Source organism: Apteryx mantelli, chromosome 6, assembly GCF_036417845.1.
Source record: "Apteryx mantelli isolate bAptMan1 chromosome 6, bAptMan1.hap1, whole genome shotgun sequence".
NCBI lineage: Eukaryota > Metazoa > Chordata > Aves > Apterygiformes > Apterygidae > Apteryx > Apteryx mantelli.
Genome location: NC_089983.1, coordinates 31,978,420 through 31,998,272, shown reverse-complemented (window position 1 = coordinate 31,998,272; position 19,853 = coordinate 31,978,420). Strand labels below are relative to the sequence as shown.

Below are 19,853 nucleotides of genomic sequence, written 5' to 3'. Positions count from 1 at the left end.
TCAGTAGTTTGGTAGGAGAAGGAATTGGGAACTGAGAAGTGAGGGAAGCCGAACACTTAGAAATGAGCAGATAAACTGGAGGTTGTTCTCCCGGCGTGACAGATGATAACAATGTCTGGCACAGAAGAACAAACAAGCAGAAAACAGTGCTGAACAAGCTATTCTAAAAATGGCCTGACTTTAAAAGACAGAATGGTTGCCACTGTCAAGGAACTGTAATATATTTTTCTTGGAAGCTGCAAATTTCCAAAAGAGTCAGATGTTTAGAGACAGGCTTCTTAATGAGCCATTTTTGAAGATCTGGCCATTCCTGAGCTGCCTTAATCCCTTCAGGAGTGTTTGGCCACAGTTCTGAGTACGGAGCTCTGGAGAAGAGCGCTCTCCCTCCAGAACCTGCTTCTGGGCTGAACGGGGAGGGGAGATCACGCTGCGTCCGCGGTTACTACATTTAAAAACAGAGGTGCCCCAGTGAGCAAAAACAAGGCTGCTCTGGGCATTGGGGAAAAACACCACCACAGGATGATTTTTCTGCTCATTTCTGTAAGACCAAAATACATACATTCTGATCTTTGATTACTAATAACAAACATGTCAAAAATATTTTTGCAAATATTTTACTAAACACAAATTACCAACTTATTAATTCTGAGTAGTTTTACTTCCTGCTTGCTTTTTTCCTTAGCTATTCAGATTTTCCTCTCTGACTAAACAGCTCTTTAGTGTCTTGGATCTATTCTACTCTAACTAAACTGGCAAATCCCTTCTAGTGCAGCTGCAGTTACATTGGTCTGGGTATTTATAGCTAAGCTATACCAATTTAATTATCAGAATAAAACATCTTTGCTGGTATAGTGGCTTGTAAAACCAGCCTGGTTGGCAGCATTTTCTGAAGTAGACTTGATGACATTGTTTATATTATCTTGCAAACTAAATTTTGTAACTTTTCAATCTTTTTAATTTTTGTATTTTATTTTTCTTTTCTAAGCTTTACCTGTCTGTCTTCCTTTAAGGCATTTTCTGTAGAGGCCTGTCTCCTTTATTTCCTTTTCTGTCTGAAGTCACTTTTTCTAATCATTCTTCCCTTCATTTCTCAGCTGATCTCTGTTTTCTGTCTTTTAACAAATAGCTGCCCCATATGTATATGCACTTGTCTCAGCTTATTTACCTTCACTAATCCTGTATTTAATGTTCTACCTTCTACCTGTATTCTTCTACCTTCTACCCGTATTTAGTAGTTTACCTACCTCCTTCTATCTCTGTTTAGACCTTAAGTCAGACATCTGTACTGGGCCTACACAGATACTAACTTAATGCTCACTATGGCCCCATCTACAAATACAAGCCCTCATCAAATTCACACTAGTTGCATTTGCTCTCAAACCCATTGCTTTCCCAAGACACAAGCACACAGAGCCAGTATGCTGCGTGTGCAGCATCTTCCCATGCAATAATCTCTGTCCCTATGCTCAAGCCCCAAGGAGAGGTCTCTCATGTCTTTCCTCCCAGCCAACATGGGAATAACAAAACAGAAAATAGCCAGGAAGCAAAAACAGTACCAACATTGCTTACATCAGCTGTGCCCAGCAAACAATAATTCAAATTTTTTTCAGGCAGAGCCATTTTCCTAAGTCCTGCTTTGCTCTGAAAATCACAGTTCCCAGGTAGTTTTAAGGGAAAAAATCAAATATTGCAATACTTACAATAAAACAAAATGTCTAATGTGGACTTTCCTCTTGCCCTTTCCTGTTAGCTTCTCAAGGCCTCTCCTTACTTCTTCTTTCCCCTTGTGAGATCCTTGGCACAACCATACCTGGTATGTCATTCACCCTTCCAAGTAATACAATCATTTTTTTGCCATTCTTGTCCTTTTCTCACTTTGCACACTTACCCAATGTGCTCCCCAGGAAAAAACTATTAATATTAGCATGTAGATTCATTTATTAAACAGACACTGTAATCAATAGCAAAAATTACACATACTATGCTCAACAGTCTACAGATGCTATATTTTTTAAATAATCTGATAAAACCATCATCTAACTGCCTGGCAGATAGTACTGCATACAAAATTTGCCCTCCTTATATGCATTTTTCCCATATTCAAGGCTTTAGCAAATCCTCACTTCATTGTCTAATACATACACAGTAAAAACAGGTATTTAGCATAGCTTTACCTACAGCTCAAACGAAGCACACGTACGTTTATAAATTACATCTACTACAGTTCCAAAGGCATCTCAGCAGCAGGGCCAGAAGGACAGTGAGTAAAATGAGGGATGTAAAGAGTTTTTTGCAGCATCCCAAACATGCTGTCAGCATCTCTGCAAGGAAAGCTGAGGCAGCACAGAAGTTGCTGTGGCTCTCTCTTACCCTTTGGACATACTCTTTTGCGTTCCTTGAGAGAAGGAAAGCTACCCTGTTGGGAAGGCAGCGTTCTTTGATTTTCATCTGGTCACCTTACTGAACTCCTGAGAAGAGCCATGTTAGTCAGGACTTTGACGGGAATGGTAGAACAAAACTCAATCACACTGGCACCATAAAAAGGGAAATTGTATGCAAAGAGCAAATATTCAGCAGAACTCTATTTTTGTCTGCAGTCTTCATGCAACTGTTAACTTCTTCTGCTTACAGCTGACCAAAGTCTGAATTTATTGTCCTTGATGGCCTATACCTAGACACGTTTTGCAGAAATATTTTTCTAGCACAGATTTACAGAACTCAGAGCCATAATGTACAGCTGATGCACCGATTAAAGCATTTCAAGAACTCTGTCATGTAACTGACCTCAGCATTTAACTTAAATCTTCAAATCTGGCAAAGAAGCTAATCTGATGCTTAAATTTTGACAATTTATGTGCTTAAAATGACTTTAAGCCTTTGCATATGCCCCCTGAAATCTATAAGATGACTGACATACTTCAGCACTTTGCTCATCTGGGGTCAGAATGCTTAAAATGCACATGGTTTCCATTAAGGTATATACAGGGAGACTCACATTGTTAGTACTATTATAGTGAAATCAATGTTAGAATAAGACAGAATTTTTGCAAAGGTTTGCTACAGAAGAATAGCTAATGTGCTCCCAAGAAAAACTATTAATATTAGAATGTAGATTCATGTACTGAACAGACTTACAAGACACTGTAATCAATGCCAAAAATTACCCATACTATGATCAACATTCTACAGATGCTCTGTTTTTTAAAAAATCTGATCAGATCATCATCTAACTGCCTGGCAGGTATTTTAGAAAAAAAATATAAATCCCATAAAGCTTTCATCACTTTTGTTTTGGGGTTTAAACATACCCGTGAGACCAATATTTTTCTCTGTGTTTCTTAATCATATGCAAACAGCTTCACAAGCAGAACCATTTGGGATTTGCTTGGCCAAGTGTGGGAAATGGACCAATTATTCACAGTAACTGTATTCAGTGACAAGCATCTCATTTTGATAAAGCGCTACTGATTAACCTCTGTATTTGCCAGACTTAGAAAGCATAAGAACTGGAATCTAGAACCTGTAATCTACGGGAGGGAGATGTTGAGCTGGTTTCTTGCAGCTGCTGCCCCTGATGGTGTGAAGCAGTAGCTGTAAGCACTCAGGGATGAACAGGAGAGGTACAGACCACTGTAGCTGTAAAAATTCAAATTCTGTTGTTTGACCATGGTTCATTTGCTTGTTGCCTTGTGCATTGGCTCATGACACATTACCATGGAGGACTTTCCCTGCAGACCCTGAAGGGGAGTGAGGGGGATTAGACATTTTTGTAATGATTCATTGATTTTAAGGATTTTTAGAGCACTTAATCTGAACTATACTTTTCTTGGTTTGATATCTTTTTAGGCTTAATTTCTCTAACACCTTTAAGGTTATTGGAGTTATTTGGTTTTGTTTTTCTTCTGTCTGTCATTTTTCAAATCTACCGTAATCTAAAATAGAAGCAACTGAAGGTTTGTTACTTGGTAATTATACTATAACTATAGGTCTGATTTTTAAGTCAGTTGAGAGTTTTAGAGGAAGCAGGTTTTAACCACTCATCTAAGAAGATCAACAGGAGAGACAATTTGTCTTTGAACTAGTTATTAACTTTGAAGCCAGAAGTTTGTGGTGCGTGCTTTTCCAAACACAGGTAACATCCAACTGCTGAACACCAAATAAAAATTTCCTGTTTCTTCATACATTAAGACCTTGGTTTTATTTACCCTCCTACCTTATCCAAATTTGGAGAGTAATGAAAAAAACTACTGTTGAGAAAACTTACCCTGTGGAAAAATGGCATTTGAAAAATATATTGTGCTTTCAGAACCTTGTCTATTTGAATACAGAAATTTCTTGAAACAGTTTTAAGTTATCCCATTTAATTTAAAATAAATGTAAGCTGTAGTATAAATAACACGAGGAAGGGAGAGATTGCAATGAAAAACAATTTTTGGTTCTCTCTGCTCTTCGTATTTTGATTGGTAGAAAAGCAAGAACTTAGCAGCTTCAAGGGACCTTCTGACCTAACAAGGTCTTGAGAAGGAAAAGCCTTTTCATTTAACTATACTCGGTCTCATTGCTGTGCTTTCATTGATATCTCTCAGCATGAACTGATATGTACTTCACTGAAGACACAGAAAAAAAGTTTCTAGGCATGAATCATTCATAGAAACCAACAAAAATGAATATGTATAGACTTCATGTAGAATACGTTCTAAATTACACATCATAGGTATACAAATCATACAATCATATCCATTTCAGTATTCACAATCCGCTGTGAAATGCAAGAGGACGTGCCCTTATCATGTGCCTGGAGAATACAATAGACTTTAAATATAGTTCTATCAAAGATGTAGAGGATGCTAATTTCCTGCTCCGAGGAGCAAAGACAACAAAACGCATGAATTTTCATTACAGGAGGAGAAGGAGTATTAACTTTCAGATTAAACGGAAAATAGGCACTTTGCCATGTAGTTCCAAAAAGGTAATGCTGTTACTACACTTCCAAAATTAATGAATCTTTAGCTTTAAGCAAGTTATGCACTTCAGGGATCACTATACAAAAAGAATGCCTTGAATAGTCAATCATATTTCCAGAAATGAGTTGCTTGCAAGATTAACTCATTAACTCATTTCCTTAAAAAGTAAAACAAAAGAACATCCAGACATGCTAAACCTCATATACTGTGTTAAAAAAAAAAGTAAAATAAGCTCTAGGGTATGCCAAAGCATGAGAAATTTGCTAAGAATAATCAAGTCATGTGAAATAGTGATAAGGTCACACGGTGAAACGGAAAATGAAGAAAAAGCAATGAAAGTATATTTCAACAAAAAAAAATCACTCAATTTTACAATCTTTATTCAAGGTTAAATAATCCCCCTTTCACAACAACAAGTTAAGGGGATTTACCTGCCTCTTGCAAATGGACTAAGATAAAACTGTCTCTCTGATTTTTTCCTTTAGGTTATGTGCAATCAGTTTTGTGGAGCAATAACTCCTTTATGCCCACTGGAAAACAAGCAAGGATTACTGTATTATGATAGACAGCACATGGAGAGTATTGCACTTGACATCTGAGTCCTGTGTCCCAGACTCATTACCCACTCTCTGAATTACAAAACAAAGATGAATGCAAGCTGGACATAAGAATACAGGATAACATGCAGCTTTTAAAAATCAAATGAAAAATTATCCATTTAACATACATTACTGAAATTACCATTTTGCAAGGTGTAAAAGATACACAGATACAATAAAATTGCTGATGATTATTCTTTTATTTAGTTTAACTCTTCAGTGAATAGAAGTATTTCTATTAAAAATGTTTTGGCCTTTCTCAAGGTCCAGCCTCAGGTCAAAACAATACTCATGAAAAGAGCAGAAAGACTTTTCCATCCCACTCACCACACACAAACCCACTCATAATTTGGTGGGGAAAAAAGGAAAGAAAAAAAGAATTTTGATACAAATGCTACAAGTTAAAAATAATACAATTAACAAAGATGATGAACACCACTCTTGTTTCTAGGGCAAATGCCAAGTAAGACCTTGAAAGTTCTTTAAATCTAGGATTTTAGTCAAAATGTAATATCTAAATTAATGCTGTTAAAAGAATGGCTCATATGAATGAAACTAGTTATTGGATCTCCCTCAATGATAGAGGCCTTTCTCACCAAGCCCTTCTGTTTTCTCTCTTCTGATGAATTATTTGAGTGATTTTCATTCTGACAATTTTGAAGATGCACAGGAAAGTTATAGCACAATCAGAGCAGGGAAATTGCAAAACATACTGCCTGACTTCTGTACATCATTAATGATTTGCAGGAAGATTGCTAGGAGGATTAATTGGACTGTGAATATTATCTCCATACCCTTTTGGATCTTTGCTGATGAACAGAAGATACAAATGATGGGAACAGTTTGAGCAGTTTTGTGAAATGAAATCTCCTGTAGGAACAGGGAATGTAGATCACCAATAGTTTTATGTGAAATGTGAACACAACTTCAGTAAAAACCTTGGAATACTGAAAAGTAATTTAGTATTGAAACGGTTGACCTACAGAAGAAGGGGTCTCAACCCCATTATTGAGCTGCAGAATCAGCCATCTCAGAAACAGAACTTAAGAGGTATTTAATAAAAAATATAGATGTTTATTACTCCAGAAGTAATAATTTTTTTTCATAAAAAGATTGTCATTTGATGACTTTTACTTGGAAAAAAAAAAGTAACAGCTATTTTCCATAGGCTAAATCCAAATTCCCCTAGTCTTTTAAGCAATCCTGACCCAAGTGGAGTCTGAGACAAAACTCCCACTGACTCCAGGGGGCCAGCTTTACATCCAGTGAGATTATTCATGTGCTAGGGAAAACGGATTGGGTACCATATATAACTTGCACTGACATCTGTGGGAGTCTAGTGGCTGGAAGGACTGCAGATTCAAGCCTTTGTCTGTGCATAGCTTTCATTACAAGATATGCAAGAGTACTGAAGAGTACAGACATGAACCTGTAATTAGCCTGTTCCAGTTTAATGATAGCCATCGTTTCCTTCACACCACAATCATTTTGTATTTCATACGTGATTACAGCATCACCTTCTTTCCAAAGGCATCTGATACTGTTTATTTCTCTTTGCACAGAAATAGATAATGTAGGTTCTAATCCACTAATAGACAGTATTAACCAGTTTGTTTAAACAAAACAATCTTTGTAAACCAAAACTAATAGTTTCACTGAAACTAGATCCTCATCTGTAGCCATTGACTCCAATAGGCTTTGAATCAGGCCCTAAAACAGGCATCTAAAATACCAGTCTCACATCCAATAACTGCAAAGGATATAGAGACTGAACTGAAGTTGCACAGACTTTGTAAATATTTATTGAAAAATGGATAATATCAAGTTTTTTAGATCAACTACATGCTTTACCTTAGGGATTGTACATAATTGGTTAGTCTGTGATATGTGTCAATGTACCTTGGTTTTCTAATCCTTCTCTTTCATGTACATTCATATGTACATTTTGACCATCTATTCCAGAATATTAAAAAATACAGAGGAAAAATGATATTAAGAAGTAAACTACATTATTGTTAGCTTAAAATAGTCCAATACTGTCATTTTTATGCCATCATGTTAGCTGATTTGGGGAGAGATTTTTTTTTTTTCCTAGTGATGTGTATGATAACAGCATTACAATTTATGACAAGTCATTAATAACTGTAGTTAAAACTGAGATTTAAAAATCCTCATTAGTGTCACGGAAATGAATATCAAATGAAATTCATAGTTCTACTTGCTGCCTAGTTTGAAAAACCTGCCAAAAAGTGCTGAATATATTATTTCTCACCCGAATAAATGGTTTGGTTGCTGGGCATTGAAAAAAAACTCATAATTTAGGATATATCAACAAAAGACTACTGTCTTTGTGTGTGATACTAAGTCTTTGTTTGTGTGTGAAATTTTCCTGCACATAAAGGGTTCGTGCAGCAGCCCACGAGAGGTTTATTTTGAGTGCCTAAATAGGATGGAAATGGTGAAAAGACTTTTTCTTTTGCTAATCCTCTGGTTTAAAGTTTCTCATCTGGGTTCTCTAATTTACAAATATTTCGTTCTGGGTCCTCTCTACCAGAATTCAAAGGAAAGAAAACAAAAAGCAGTCTATACCTGGAATGGAAAACAACTATGCAAGCCAATAAGGCTTTGATTTAGCTTTCCTTGAGATAACTTCAGGGAGTGGATTCTTAAAGAACATCAGACAGGAAGAGATTCAAGGACATGGAAGGAGGGAAACAAGACAAGAGAGAAGAATTAGGAAGGAAGTATTTCTAGATACCTTAGATACATACAAGACAGGCCATAACACTAATCGTTTCTGATGAAAAGTTACTCAGTCCCACAGCTGATATGAAGAACCTCTAACCTCAGTAGTTTAAGCAGCATTCATGAAAAATTTCTCCTTTTTAAATTTAAACCAGCCCACCAAATAAACTGGTAGAAATACATACCTAAACACAAATATATAGCATTGCATGGATGAACAAGGTAATATAAAACTCATTGTACATACTTAAGTTCACAAAAATAGGCTTACTTATGATAATTTTTAATCCTCATTATTAATGAGCAAATTAAAATTATTGGTGATGCCATCTTTCTAAGATTAGTTCTGGGGGGGCTTTAGTATTAAAGTTGTTTTTTGAATATTCCTATTAATTTTTAGTACTAATATCTATAGTTTCCCCAACACAAGATATATTTGCTCTAACAGAATTATTATACCACTGCAGCATACAAACAAATACCACAAAATCAGCTGAGAAGAAATAAAAGCAAAATAGTGTTTTTAAGTTTCCTGCCAGTGAAACTAAGTTTGTAGCGTTGGACGTGCTAATAGAAATCTGCAGTCATGGCCACTTTTTGCTTTTCTTGGTTCTTGTAAGTTACATTTTTAAAAGTGGTTGTTGAGCCTTTGTACAGTGGATTTGTTCCCTAAAAACAAACAAACAGAAGAAATGCAAGTCACTGCATGTCATCTTGCCATTCCTTCAGCTGCAGGCGTATGGAGCTGCAAAGCACTGACATTAATGCACCTCTTCAGCGATGCAATAACGTTGGTTCCCGGTGCCAACAGTTCCTGACCCACCTTATCGTGCAAGTCACACAAGGACTAACAAGTACCCTTCTGCTTCCTAACGGGCATCCTGAGAAAGATGGTTTGGGCTGTGCTTTGCGGGAACTTTGTGAGAAGCCGGGTGAGGCCAGAGGCGTGCCTGGCCTGGTGACTTGTCTCCAGCAGCAGGCAACAGCGCAGGGCAAACGTGTCACAGGTCTGCCCAGAGCATTCTCCAGTCTCCGGCAGTTTGTGGTTCACAGACTGCCTAGATCAGAGATGATGCCTTTCTTTTGCGGATTTGTCTGAACGCGTTTTGAACCCATGCACTCTTTTAGCATCTACAATAAGCTTTGGAAAGGGACTGTACACTTTAACCAAGTGTTGTGTAAAAGCGTCTTTTGGCTTGTTTGGAGCCTGCTATCTCATAGTTCTTGTCTGCCTTGAAAAGGCAGTGAACAAATGTCCTGTATTCTATTTCCCCACGCCAATCAATTTTATAGACCAATATCCCCCCCCCCCTTCAGTTACTTCTTTTCCACAGTGAGCACTTCTGGTCTATTCTTTGTGCAGAAGTAATTCCAAACCTCTGATCACTTCAGAATGGACTTCAGTAATTTATATTCCAAGCCATCAAAAATCAGACCAGGCTACACGAGGTAGCACAATTCAGTCTCAAACCAGAAACATGCTTATTTTCACATCTGCCTTCCAGATTAAAGTAATGCCCATAATCAAACAATACTGTATCAAAGATGTATTCCAGCATATGTCTGATATGATTTATGTATCAAATGTCATGGTTGCACAATTCTAAAAATGAAAATATTTTCTCAGCTGTGAAGTGTAAATTGTCACGGTTCTCTTACTTGAGCCACATAGACTACCATGAATTGGGGGGAGGGTTAAGTCCCACCTCAGCTTTTAATGCTGGCCTCTCATTCCCTTTGCATCATTTCCTTTTGGAACAGAAGAAAAAATTAAAATATTTCTATCTAGTATATCCTTATTTTCCCTTTTACCGTATATAGCTCTCCCAAAGGATTAGGAAAACATTCTGAAGTGACCTTGCCTGTAAATAACCAATTTTTCCTGTCTCAAAAACTGAAAGGCAAGCAGTATCTGCTCTTGCAGAAATGTTGCAATCGTGAGGTTCTGGACAAGAATGTAGCTGAGTAAACTGCAACATATCACATATCCTCCCAACACTCATCAGAATGCTAACTTAACATTCATTTTTTTCAAAGAGCCTCAGAAGCTTAAAAACTATTGCAGAAGAATAAAAAAAGCCACGGGCAGAAGGGAAAGAGGAAAAGAGGAAAAAGGAGCATATGGTATAAGCTTGCATTAGACACGTGCAAGCTATAGATAGAAGCTAAGCCCTAGATTTCTCTGTCCTTTTACCTACATTTTGGACAGCTTACATTGCTCTTATATAAAAGTGGGCTCTCAGCATACCAGAGGCAACTGATAATCTCTCCTTCCTAGAAGAGCCTCTGTTTGGGGGAGGAGGGGAATACCTCTGATAACTCTAGAGACAGTGGCCAACTTTGGTAGAATTAATCAGAGGCCAGGTACTGATTAAAAAAAGACTAAAATAAAGCAATAAAAGACTGTTATCTACAGCATTGTACATGTGGAAGAAATTAAACCAGGATATGGAACTCCAGCTATTTTTCAGTTATCTCTAAAAACTCATTATTTTAATTTATAGAATACTAAATGCAGTGAAAATCTACCAGTAAAATCTGACATTTTAAAAGAACAAAACAAAGATACAAATAGAATTTTTCAGATTCAGCCAAATTAAAGATAGGCTTATAAAGTTAATGCATGTAACATACCGTTTGCCATTTGGCTTTTGATCTTTCTGCTTCGAACTTGGCCACCTCTTTTCGGTCCTGTACTGACACTAGTAACTTCCATATACAAAGTAAAACGATGCCAATCAGAAGGATAGCAAGGGCGACACCCACCATTATCATTGGGATATTTGGAAGTTGTGGGCAATCTGTGGAAACAGAAACAATTATGATTGTGGGTATTCCATCAGTAAGTTGTAGCTAATTAAAAAACAGCCAAGATGCCTACTGTGGTTCTCATTTGCTGGGAGCTGTACAGGCATTTTCCTGCAAGTCCATATTATCTTTCTCCTGCTAATTTGTTAATGGGTTTGTGAAACTGGCTGAGAAATACTGCATTTAAAAGTTAGAAATTTAATTAAATAACATCTTCCATTGTGCTTTTACAATGTTGATTAGCAGCTGCCTGATACAGAGCCACGTTCTGAGAAGAAAAGTTAGAAAATTATTTTCAGATTTGTGTCATAATTCTAAGAAATAGGGTTGGGTTGACAAGATCATGAATTTTATAATGTTACCACTGAAGTTTTACTTCTTCAATTTATTGATATTCAGTGTGTCGCAAAGGAAAAGATCCTAGGTAGATCTGTATCAGAGTAAAGGCACTGATGACATTTAGAAAAAGGGGGAAACTACATTTCATTCATGAAAACAATGAGAAAAAAGTTTCATTGGATTTGTTGAAAACATTGGACCTGAACTCCATCAAAATCAGTTGACTCTTGAAACAGTTAAACAGGAAACTCTTGGACTACCAAATTCTGGAGCATGTGGTTCAATTGCATTTGAAATGCTTCATTAAGTGAAGGACTGTAGAAATTAAATTTCAGAGAAATAATGGGGAAGAAAGATGTCTTCCTGAAATTCTTCTAGAATGAAAGGTTTAATTTTTCAGTTTGAAAGACTTCTGCATTTCAAGTTTTGCAATGTATTTTATTATACAATATTTGAAACAGTCAAAAATAAAACTGTAAGTTTTGCTTAGTCAAAACACAAAAAAACCTGATTCACTTAAAATAACATGGATGGAAGGACTGACATCCGCTTCAGTGATGCAGAGGTAAGCTCTAGGAATAACACTGCAACGGATCTCCTTTCTTTTGTATAGGTTTGGAAATATTCCTATGAAAATATGAGCACAATCCTGGCAGAAATGAACGCTCAGATCCGATTGCTGAACATATGTCACTAGGCTCAGCTGAAGGGGTGATGTACTGCTGCTCTTAATGACTGAATTGAGTGAGTTATGTTAGAGAACAGGCCAGTGGAAGTATTATAAAGAAAATGCTGTTTTAAACAAAGAGCACAACTTTGAAACAAAGGCACCTAAGCAGGACTTCCAGATAACACAGCTGACAAGAGGTAAAGACAGAATTTAACTAAGTGCAAGGGAGTGCCATTGCACAGACATGTGGCCACGGGTTTATCACGTATCAGGAAAATGCACTGCACCAGGCAGTGCTAATGAAGGTCTACTGTAACTGCTGCTCAGTCTGGCACCTGGATGCATAAATTTCCCTCTATGAATTTACATGCAGATTACAAATGTCCAGATGGGACATCAGTTGCAATTTTGGTCAGACACATTGCAACCAGAGACACGAATTCTAGATTTTGCATTTTAAATGTGTTTCATTTTCTTTTCCACAGGTAAGTTACAAATGTGCTAGAGCTGCAATATATTTCTTAACGGCTGCTCTAATTTTTGTTATCCTTTTTTCTCCTGTAATTACTAGCAATCCAAGGCTGATGATGGGATTTAAAAGTACAAATTAAATTACTAAAAAATCGGTGTTATTCCAGAATATAATTTCTTTCCCAAGGATTCAGCATAAAAGTAATCATGTAAAGACCAGAAAGCTCATGTTTTTCAGCAAATCTCAGTTAAGGGATTACTGTAATATTAAGAGGTGTTGCTCATGAAAGTCAGTTTTACAAACTTTTCTGCTGAACCATGGTTTAAGGACACTGAAAATTCATTCCAGTTTCATTTGGCTTACAGGGATTATATTTTGCATTACTTTTTTGGTTGGTGGCATCTATTTAACTAATTTGGAGAGGTCTGGTTGAACAGTGAGTTAATGCTCTGGCTGTTGGTGCCATCTTGACTTCAGTTTCATCAGTGGAACCAACCTGTAGAGCATTTCTGGTGGTCTCGTCCTAGTTCACACTCGCGTGCATCACAACAGCCACAGCACGCTTCCTCCCCTGCTCAAGGCCCAGGAGCAGAGTAACACATGGCAATGAGGCTGGGTTGGTAGAATTGTGGGAGGGCTGCTACAGAAGGTTTAACACACTGTACCTCCCTTAAGATATCTCTTTTACTTCTTGTTTTCAGATCTTCCTAAAATATGTAGTATATATTTGATAAAGAGAACATCCTTCAACGCTTTACTCTTCTTAAATTCTGGAGTCTTAGGGGTGCAGTTTAAAAAGGAATGTATTTCTTTAGTACTACCCTTCGTTACAAAAATCTTTGCTATAAACGTAACCTATATACAACCAGACTACTATTCTTATAAAAGAAGCTGCTGTTTCTTGCAATGAAATTGCTTTGACTCTCAATATGTACACTAGAAAAATGCTACACAAGGGTTAACAAAATAAATGGGAGAATATCTTCAAATCTTGTGCCTGACACTTATACCAACAAAATAAAGTTACAAATCTGCATGGTTTTCCCTAAAATGTAATTAACATTTAGCCCTGAGGCACTGGGTGTGTCCAAAAAAAATGCATTTTATTGCCTAGAAACTGAACTGTTTGGCAGCTGAAAAGTGGTGTCTGTGTTCTCTCCTGTCCCACATGATTAGGATCTTAAATGAAAAATCATCATCAAGATAACAGTAAATAAAGAAATAATATTAAATGAAAGGACATAGGACAATAAAAAGGTCTCTTAGATATCTAGGCTAGTGATGTGAAACTCATTCAAAACTTAACAGTACTACAACATTAAATATAATTATAAAGATATTTTAGCATTCTGTAGCATATTCATTTCATTAGGTATATCCAGCAAGATAGTATTTTGGACATTTGTCAGTCTGGGAAACACATGATATTTCCAAGTTGAATACAGTTTTCGCATACAATATGAAGGACGTTCAGTATGATCATCTTAGCACTGTGCAGGGCTTTAGAAAAATTAACTGACTTGCAGCCCCTTGAGTGGCAAGGGGTTTATAGATAGAAAACTCAAACAGAGACAAAGTAGTTTGTCTAAGGCCACAGACAGAGCCAGAGCTGAGATCAGAGCACAGCAGTGCCTGATTAATCCATTGGATCATTCTGCCCATCTTTCATGAAAGGCCAGGTATTTATTTGATTGCAGCATTAAATAAATACTTTAGGAGGTGCTCTTTTGGCTGGGCAGAGAAGCACTACAAACACAAGGAGGTGCAGTGCTGTTTAAAACAGCTCAGCTTGCTAGTGCTGCTGGAACTGACAGTCTGCCCCATCTGTATTTTTAAATCAGGCTCCTTATAGAAAAAGTAATATTCACTGCTTACCTTTCTGTTTTATGCTATGAATGATTGTCCTTCCCTGTTCATCCATAGCCAGTAGAAATGTGGTAATACATTCATTTTCACCCTGCAAAGAGCAGGGAATGGATTTATCCTCTGAGTAATCTACAAGGGGGGAAAAGAGTCATCCAGCAGATCAAGTGAAATTTAACATGTAACAACAAGAGAGATTAATGGCATAACGTCTGTCACAGCCTTGTCCGTATACAGTAAAGAGTGAAAGACAAAAGCAGAAATAACCTCAGAATTTCTACTAAATTTAACAGCTTTTCTTCTGCTCTAAGTTTCTTTGTTTTGCTTTCTTTCAGATTTTTCACTTATATTTCAGAAGAACTGATATAGGTGTTGTCAATCTGCACTGACCATCAAATGCACCTTATTAATCTGGTATAGTGTGAATTTCAATGAATTGGAAGTTCTTCCAAGTCACTGAACCACCAGCTGTCTAGGAAATGTAATAGTCTCCAATTATAGGACAAAGTAAACAGTATGTTCTCTTTGGTTTAGAGCTACTCCTAGCATGTCTAGATTGTGTTTCAAAAGTAGATATACACATATCAGACAGAAATTGATAGTGTTAAAGGGCTGCCATTTATTTCTTCCACAATAGTTCTCTCAAAGATTAGTGTGTCAGGTATTGTCACAATAGTAAATATAAATTAATAACAGAAAACTGCAATTCTGGGATCTTTGTAATGTGATTCAATGGAAAGCAGATAAAAAGTAATCTGAGATGACAGTCTGTCCAGTTCTACTTGTCCCCCCATTTAATGTAGATCTGCAGGAAAATTTAATCCATTTTTTTTCAGATGATTCCTAACTGGGAAACCTTTTCTACTGGGAAAAGTTCATTCAAAAGGCAAGAGGGGAAAAGGGTGAACCTAGCGGTGACAGACAATGAAAACCAAACAAGATGATCAAAATTTGAGACTACAAGTCCTATGCCAGAAATGCCACAATTCTGAGCCTAGCCATTATATCATATTTTTACAGAGCAAAAATATCCTGCTTCGTAACTGCGGGCATAAATACCTCTGTGGCTTAATGCTTGTTATGTTTCCATATAAACCATGATTTAAAGAGCACTGGTAAGCTAGCTATGCTTTTCAATACACTTTTCAAAAAGCTTCCTGGGTTTTTGTAATTTGTAGTGGTAAGAAAAAACAGTAAGTTTCTGAAACATTTCTTTAACGACAATTGACTGTCATTTCAACTCTGCTCATCTTTTCTTCTCTAGTCAAAACACTTATTGAAACTGCATAAGCAACTGTGCTAAAAATCTTAAGTTCTCAAACTTTAATATCAAGAAGACAAATGAAACACAGAGTAGGAATCCGACCTGAATAATAGGATTTTAAAGAAAGCTATTGTTCATGAAGAATTATGTGGTCACTTTGCTTTTTTTACATATTGCATACTGTCATAAGGTTTGGTCTTCCCAAATAGCAAACACTGGTAAACTGTACAGAGAGTATGAAAATATAAGTAGTTGAATACCCCACTGTCATTTTGTCTGCTTTTTATAAACCGAGGATCACATCTGGTTTGATTTTAACAGAAACATCCTCTTGATTTGTGATAGTCTTACATTTAACCTGTTGTCTGTCCTTGATGCTATAGAGTGATATGTTATCTATCAAGATAATGCGCAGAGGAGACTTGCTGATTTAACAAGACTTGTTGTTGTTGGAAGGACTGAAAACTCCAGACTGAGTGTACTGAATTGGTGACACTCATTGGCAGTTCACAATTCCAATAATATTATCACAAATTTTGCAATATTTGGTGTTTCCCAACTCTTTTAAGCAAGAAGATCCAAAGAATTTCAGCTTAAGAAAAAAAGAAAAAAGTAGTTTCTAGCCCTCCAGAATGCAGGGCAAAACTTGCAAGCATGTTCCAAGTATCGTAAAACCCCAGAAAGTAGAAAATGCAAATATATTAGTTAAAAATAAAATTTTTAATTTAGTCGTAATTTGAGACCAAGGGGTGCAGAAATTTGATTTTGTGCAAGGCCTTAGAAATGAAGGCAGTGATGCCAGTTCAACTTATTCAGAACTCAACTTACACTTAGCATTTTTATTTTTCAGATGTTGCTTTTAGGGTGAGGGTTCACTAAGAGATGGTATTGCTTAGGCTATTTTATTTAATTCATATGCACAAAACCTCACCTCTGTAGCTACACCTGTGTAATTTACACCTGTGTAATTTTCTGTGTTCTTTAATGAAACATCATAATTTTCCCACTCCTGATAACAGCCTAATTCCATTAATTTCAATGGAAGTTGAAATCAGTGGAGTCACACTGGAATAAAAATTGGGTGACAGTAGCAAGCTGGAGCCTGAAAATGCAAAAGACTAAACTGTGTCGTAACAGACACTTAGATAAAGGATGCAACAAAAATGTTCACTGTGAACATAAATGTCATTATGAACTTTCTTGTTTGTCTTTTGCTCAGCAAAAGGCTTTCGGGGAACAATTTCACCTCACTTTGAGAGAGAACAACAGAGCGCTGAGTTAGAGGCTTCTTTAGGCTCTGTCACCCACTTTCCTGTTGGATGGGGAATTTGCGTGGGGTTATTATAGCAGAGTCACAGGGGAGAGAAGCAAATGGAGGGGTAGGAAATGCTCAGGTTCTCCAAAGAAAGTGTAGCTGTGCCTGTTGGGTTTGTAAGGTTTGGTGTCCTGTGACTGGGGTCACGACAGGATCCAGGGTTTTAGGTATTATGGTTCCTCCTGGATAGCAACTAGAGCAGCAAAGATTCGCCTTAGACACATCTGGCAAAGAGGTGGTTAGCCCCTCTTTAGAATAAAAATTCAAATATTCAGAATAGGTGGAAATAAAGTAAATATTCAAAAGAGCTATTTGCCGTTGAGATAATCCATAGCTCAGTAAATTTGAAAACATCAGCACCTCGCGAGCTGCTGTGTCATCACACGCCCTGCTTGATCTCCAGGCGGAGAGCGCTGGTGCAGGCTTCCTGCCCTGCGGTCGCGCGACTGACCCTGCTGCGGGTAAGCGGGAAGAGAAACCACGGCCCCTGCAGAACTGAAACTGAGTAGGCAAAAGCGCTGTCAGGCGTATAAAATGGGCATTCCAAAGAAACAGAAAAATGTAAAGTGTACATTTTTTTAAACTGCTCCCCAGTTTCAGTCATTATGTTGTAATGAGGTATGCAAAAGAAAGTAAATCGATATTTAAAGCACTAATATTTTACTTAATTATACAACCTAGAGATATTTCAATTTTCAAAAAGTCTTGAAATGTTAAAGAAACTGAAATATAAAACAGAAAGAAGCATTGTGATACTATATGAAGTCACACTAAAAATCCATCTTAAATACTATGCGATGGTCTACCCATACTACTTTTGAAATCTTTGGGTGACAAAGTTTTGATTTCAGGATTTAGGTTTTTATTTTCAATACTTTTTTCCTCAGGACTCCTTAATGAGGCTATCTCCATACCACAACTAATCATCTGAACTTTTACACAAGCATTTTGGATGACAAACAATTTGTAACAGCTTTTTTTCTGGAGGGATTAGAACGGGAACAGTTATCCAGCCTCAACCACAGCAGTTGCTAACTGCTGTAAACAAATTTTAAATCTAAAGAAGTAGCTGACAGTCACAAGCAGAGAAAGACAGGACTTGAAAAAAGGAAATATGCAGGAATAGGACATACTATTGTTGCTCTCATATTCCTGCTGCCTGCGTGCGTGCGTGCGTGCGTGTGTGTGTGTGTGTGTGTGTGTGTGTAGAGCCATATGAGGGACTGTTCCTGATCTTGATTAGTATTCACTGTATTAGAAAATAGTATGACTTATATATTCTTAGCTACAAATATCTGCCATCTGGTCATAGCAATCTATAAACTTCACTAACTACATAGGTACAATAAAAGTGCTCAAATATTTTGGTGTGTGGCTGCTTCTCTTCCTACTTGCAGGCTTTTATCAAATATTCCTTATCTGTTTTTGAAACCTGATGAGAAATGTTTGTATTTATATACAAATACCAATGTCTATAAAGGCATAACTTAAAATAATAGTTTAATAAAAATATAACATTAGAATGAGCTTTCCTTATGAGGGAATTATTTGCAACTTTTGAGCTCTATACTATGGAGTAATGCCCTCCAAACCAATAATGCTGCACCTTTCTCAGACAGATATATATCACTGAAATTTTTGCACATATGTAGCTCTAGATAGGTTTCTGACAGTTTAGCAGACACACGCATACAGCATTCTGCATCATCATCCTAATTATTATGTTTGTCTGATTTAATGCTAATGTTAGGTCTATGATGTGAGTATAACACACCTATGTACTGCATCACCTAACCATTGTTTTTTGCCATAGGACTGGAGTTGTTGCCATTAAAATAAATACTGAGTGCCTACTGTACAGGTAAGCACCTTCCTCTATAGGCAAAAAAAGAAGAAAAAAAAAGGGGCTTTGATGCAGTGTTTCATTTAAAGTTATATTTCTTTTTCTGTGAGGGTAATATTTTATTCAAGGTCAATTTCTGTTCCGGGAACTCTCACTGATGGAGCACAACTTCAAATGACTGTGAGCAATGGATGATGCATTCAGCCTTTAGGGTACTAGAAATGTCTCAATAAAAACTGACAAGAAGCAGGATGTCTTTACATAGATTAAAGGACTGTGTCTAGGGGAACTGCCTGCTGTAATCAACAGTCTTCATGACGACTGGAATCAGGTTTTGTCTTTGTAAGATAAAAGAAGCCACACTGAAACTTATGGTAGAAGCGTGACTTGACCTCAGGGGCTTTCGTCAGCCACTGATTTACAGGGAGCGGTATTTATTCAATTCTGTCCTTTCTTATATAAACTGCTTAGAAAGTAGGTGTGTTCCAATGAGTTAATTAACTTGGAGGGGTAAAAACAGTTCTGATTTGCCATTCCTCGCTACCACAGAACAGCTGTAGACAGACAGCAGTTGACCTATGAGCACTAATATAATTCCATGGTAGAGAAACAAGGCTACTTTCAAATATAAAATTACTGAAAGGGGAAACTATCTCTAATCACACACACACACACAAAAAAAAGATTGAGTGTACAAACCCTCTGCAGTGCTGACAGTTGCATCAACCAATTTACATTTTTCACTGCATTCTCCCTGTGACTTGTCATCAGAAGCCATATGACATTCTACACAGCTCCTGTGGAATATAATTCAACAACTCATCAATCTCTGCCTGTCACAAAGCACCAATATAAAGGCAAGTACATATGCATCTACATTTTAAAAAGAAGCTAAACAAAAGGTCTTGTGCTATGGATACAGTAGTTCTCAGAAATATGATAGGTATTGCCACCAAAAAAAAAAAAAAAAA

General features: G+C 36.9%; 1 protein-coding gene across 1 annotated transcript in view; it reads right to left on the bottom strand.

Moving 5' to 3' along the window:
• Positions 1-8,745: 8,745 nt before the first annotated feature.
• The window catches only part of ITGB6 (integrin subunit beta 6), a 37,152-nt gene continuing 26,044 nt past the window's right edge, over positions 8,746-19,853 (bottom strand). Inside the window, exons 12-15 of the mRNA XM_013960514.2 lie at positions 19,582-19,679; positions 14,473-14,592; positions 10,943-11,109; positions 8,746-8,977 (exon numbers count right to left, since the gene is read on the bottom strand). Coding sequence (XP_013815968.2) covers positions 8,876-8,977; positions 10,943-11,109; positions 14,473-14,592; positions 19,582-19,679 — 487 coding nt within the window. The 3' untranslated portion in view covers positions 8,746-8,875. The remainder of the gene's footprint in view (positions 8,978-10,942; positions 11,110-14,472; positions 14,593-19,581; positions 19,680-19,853) is intronic.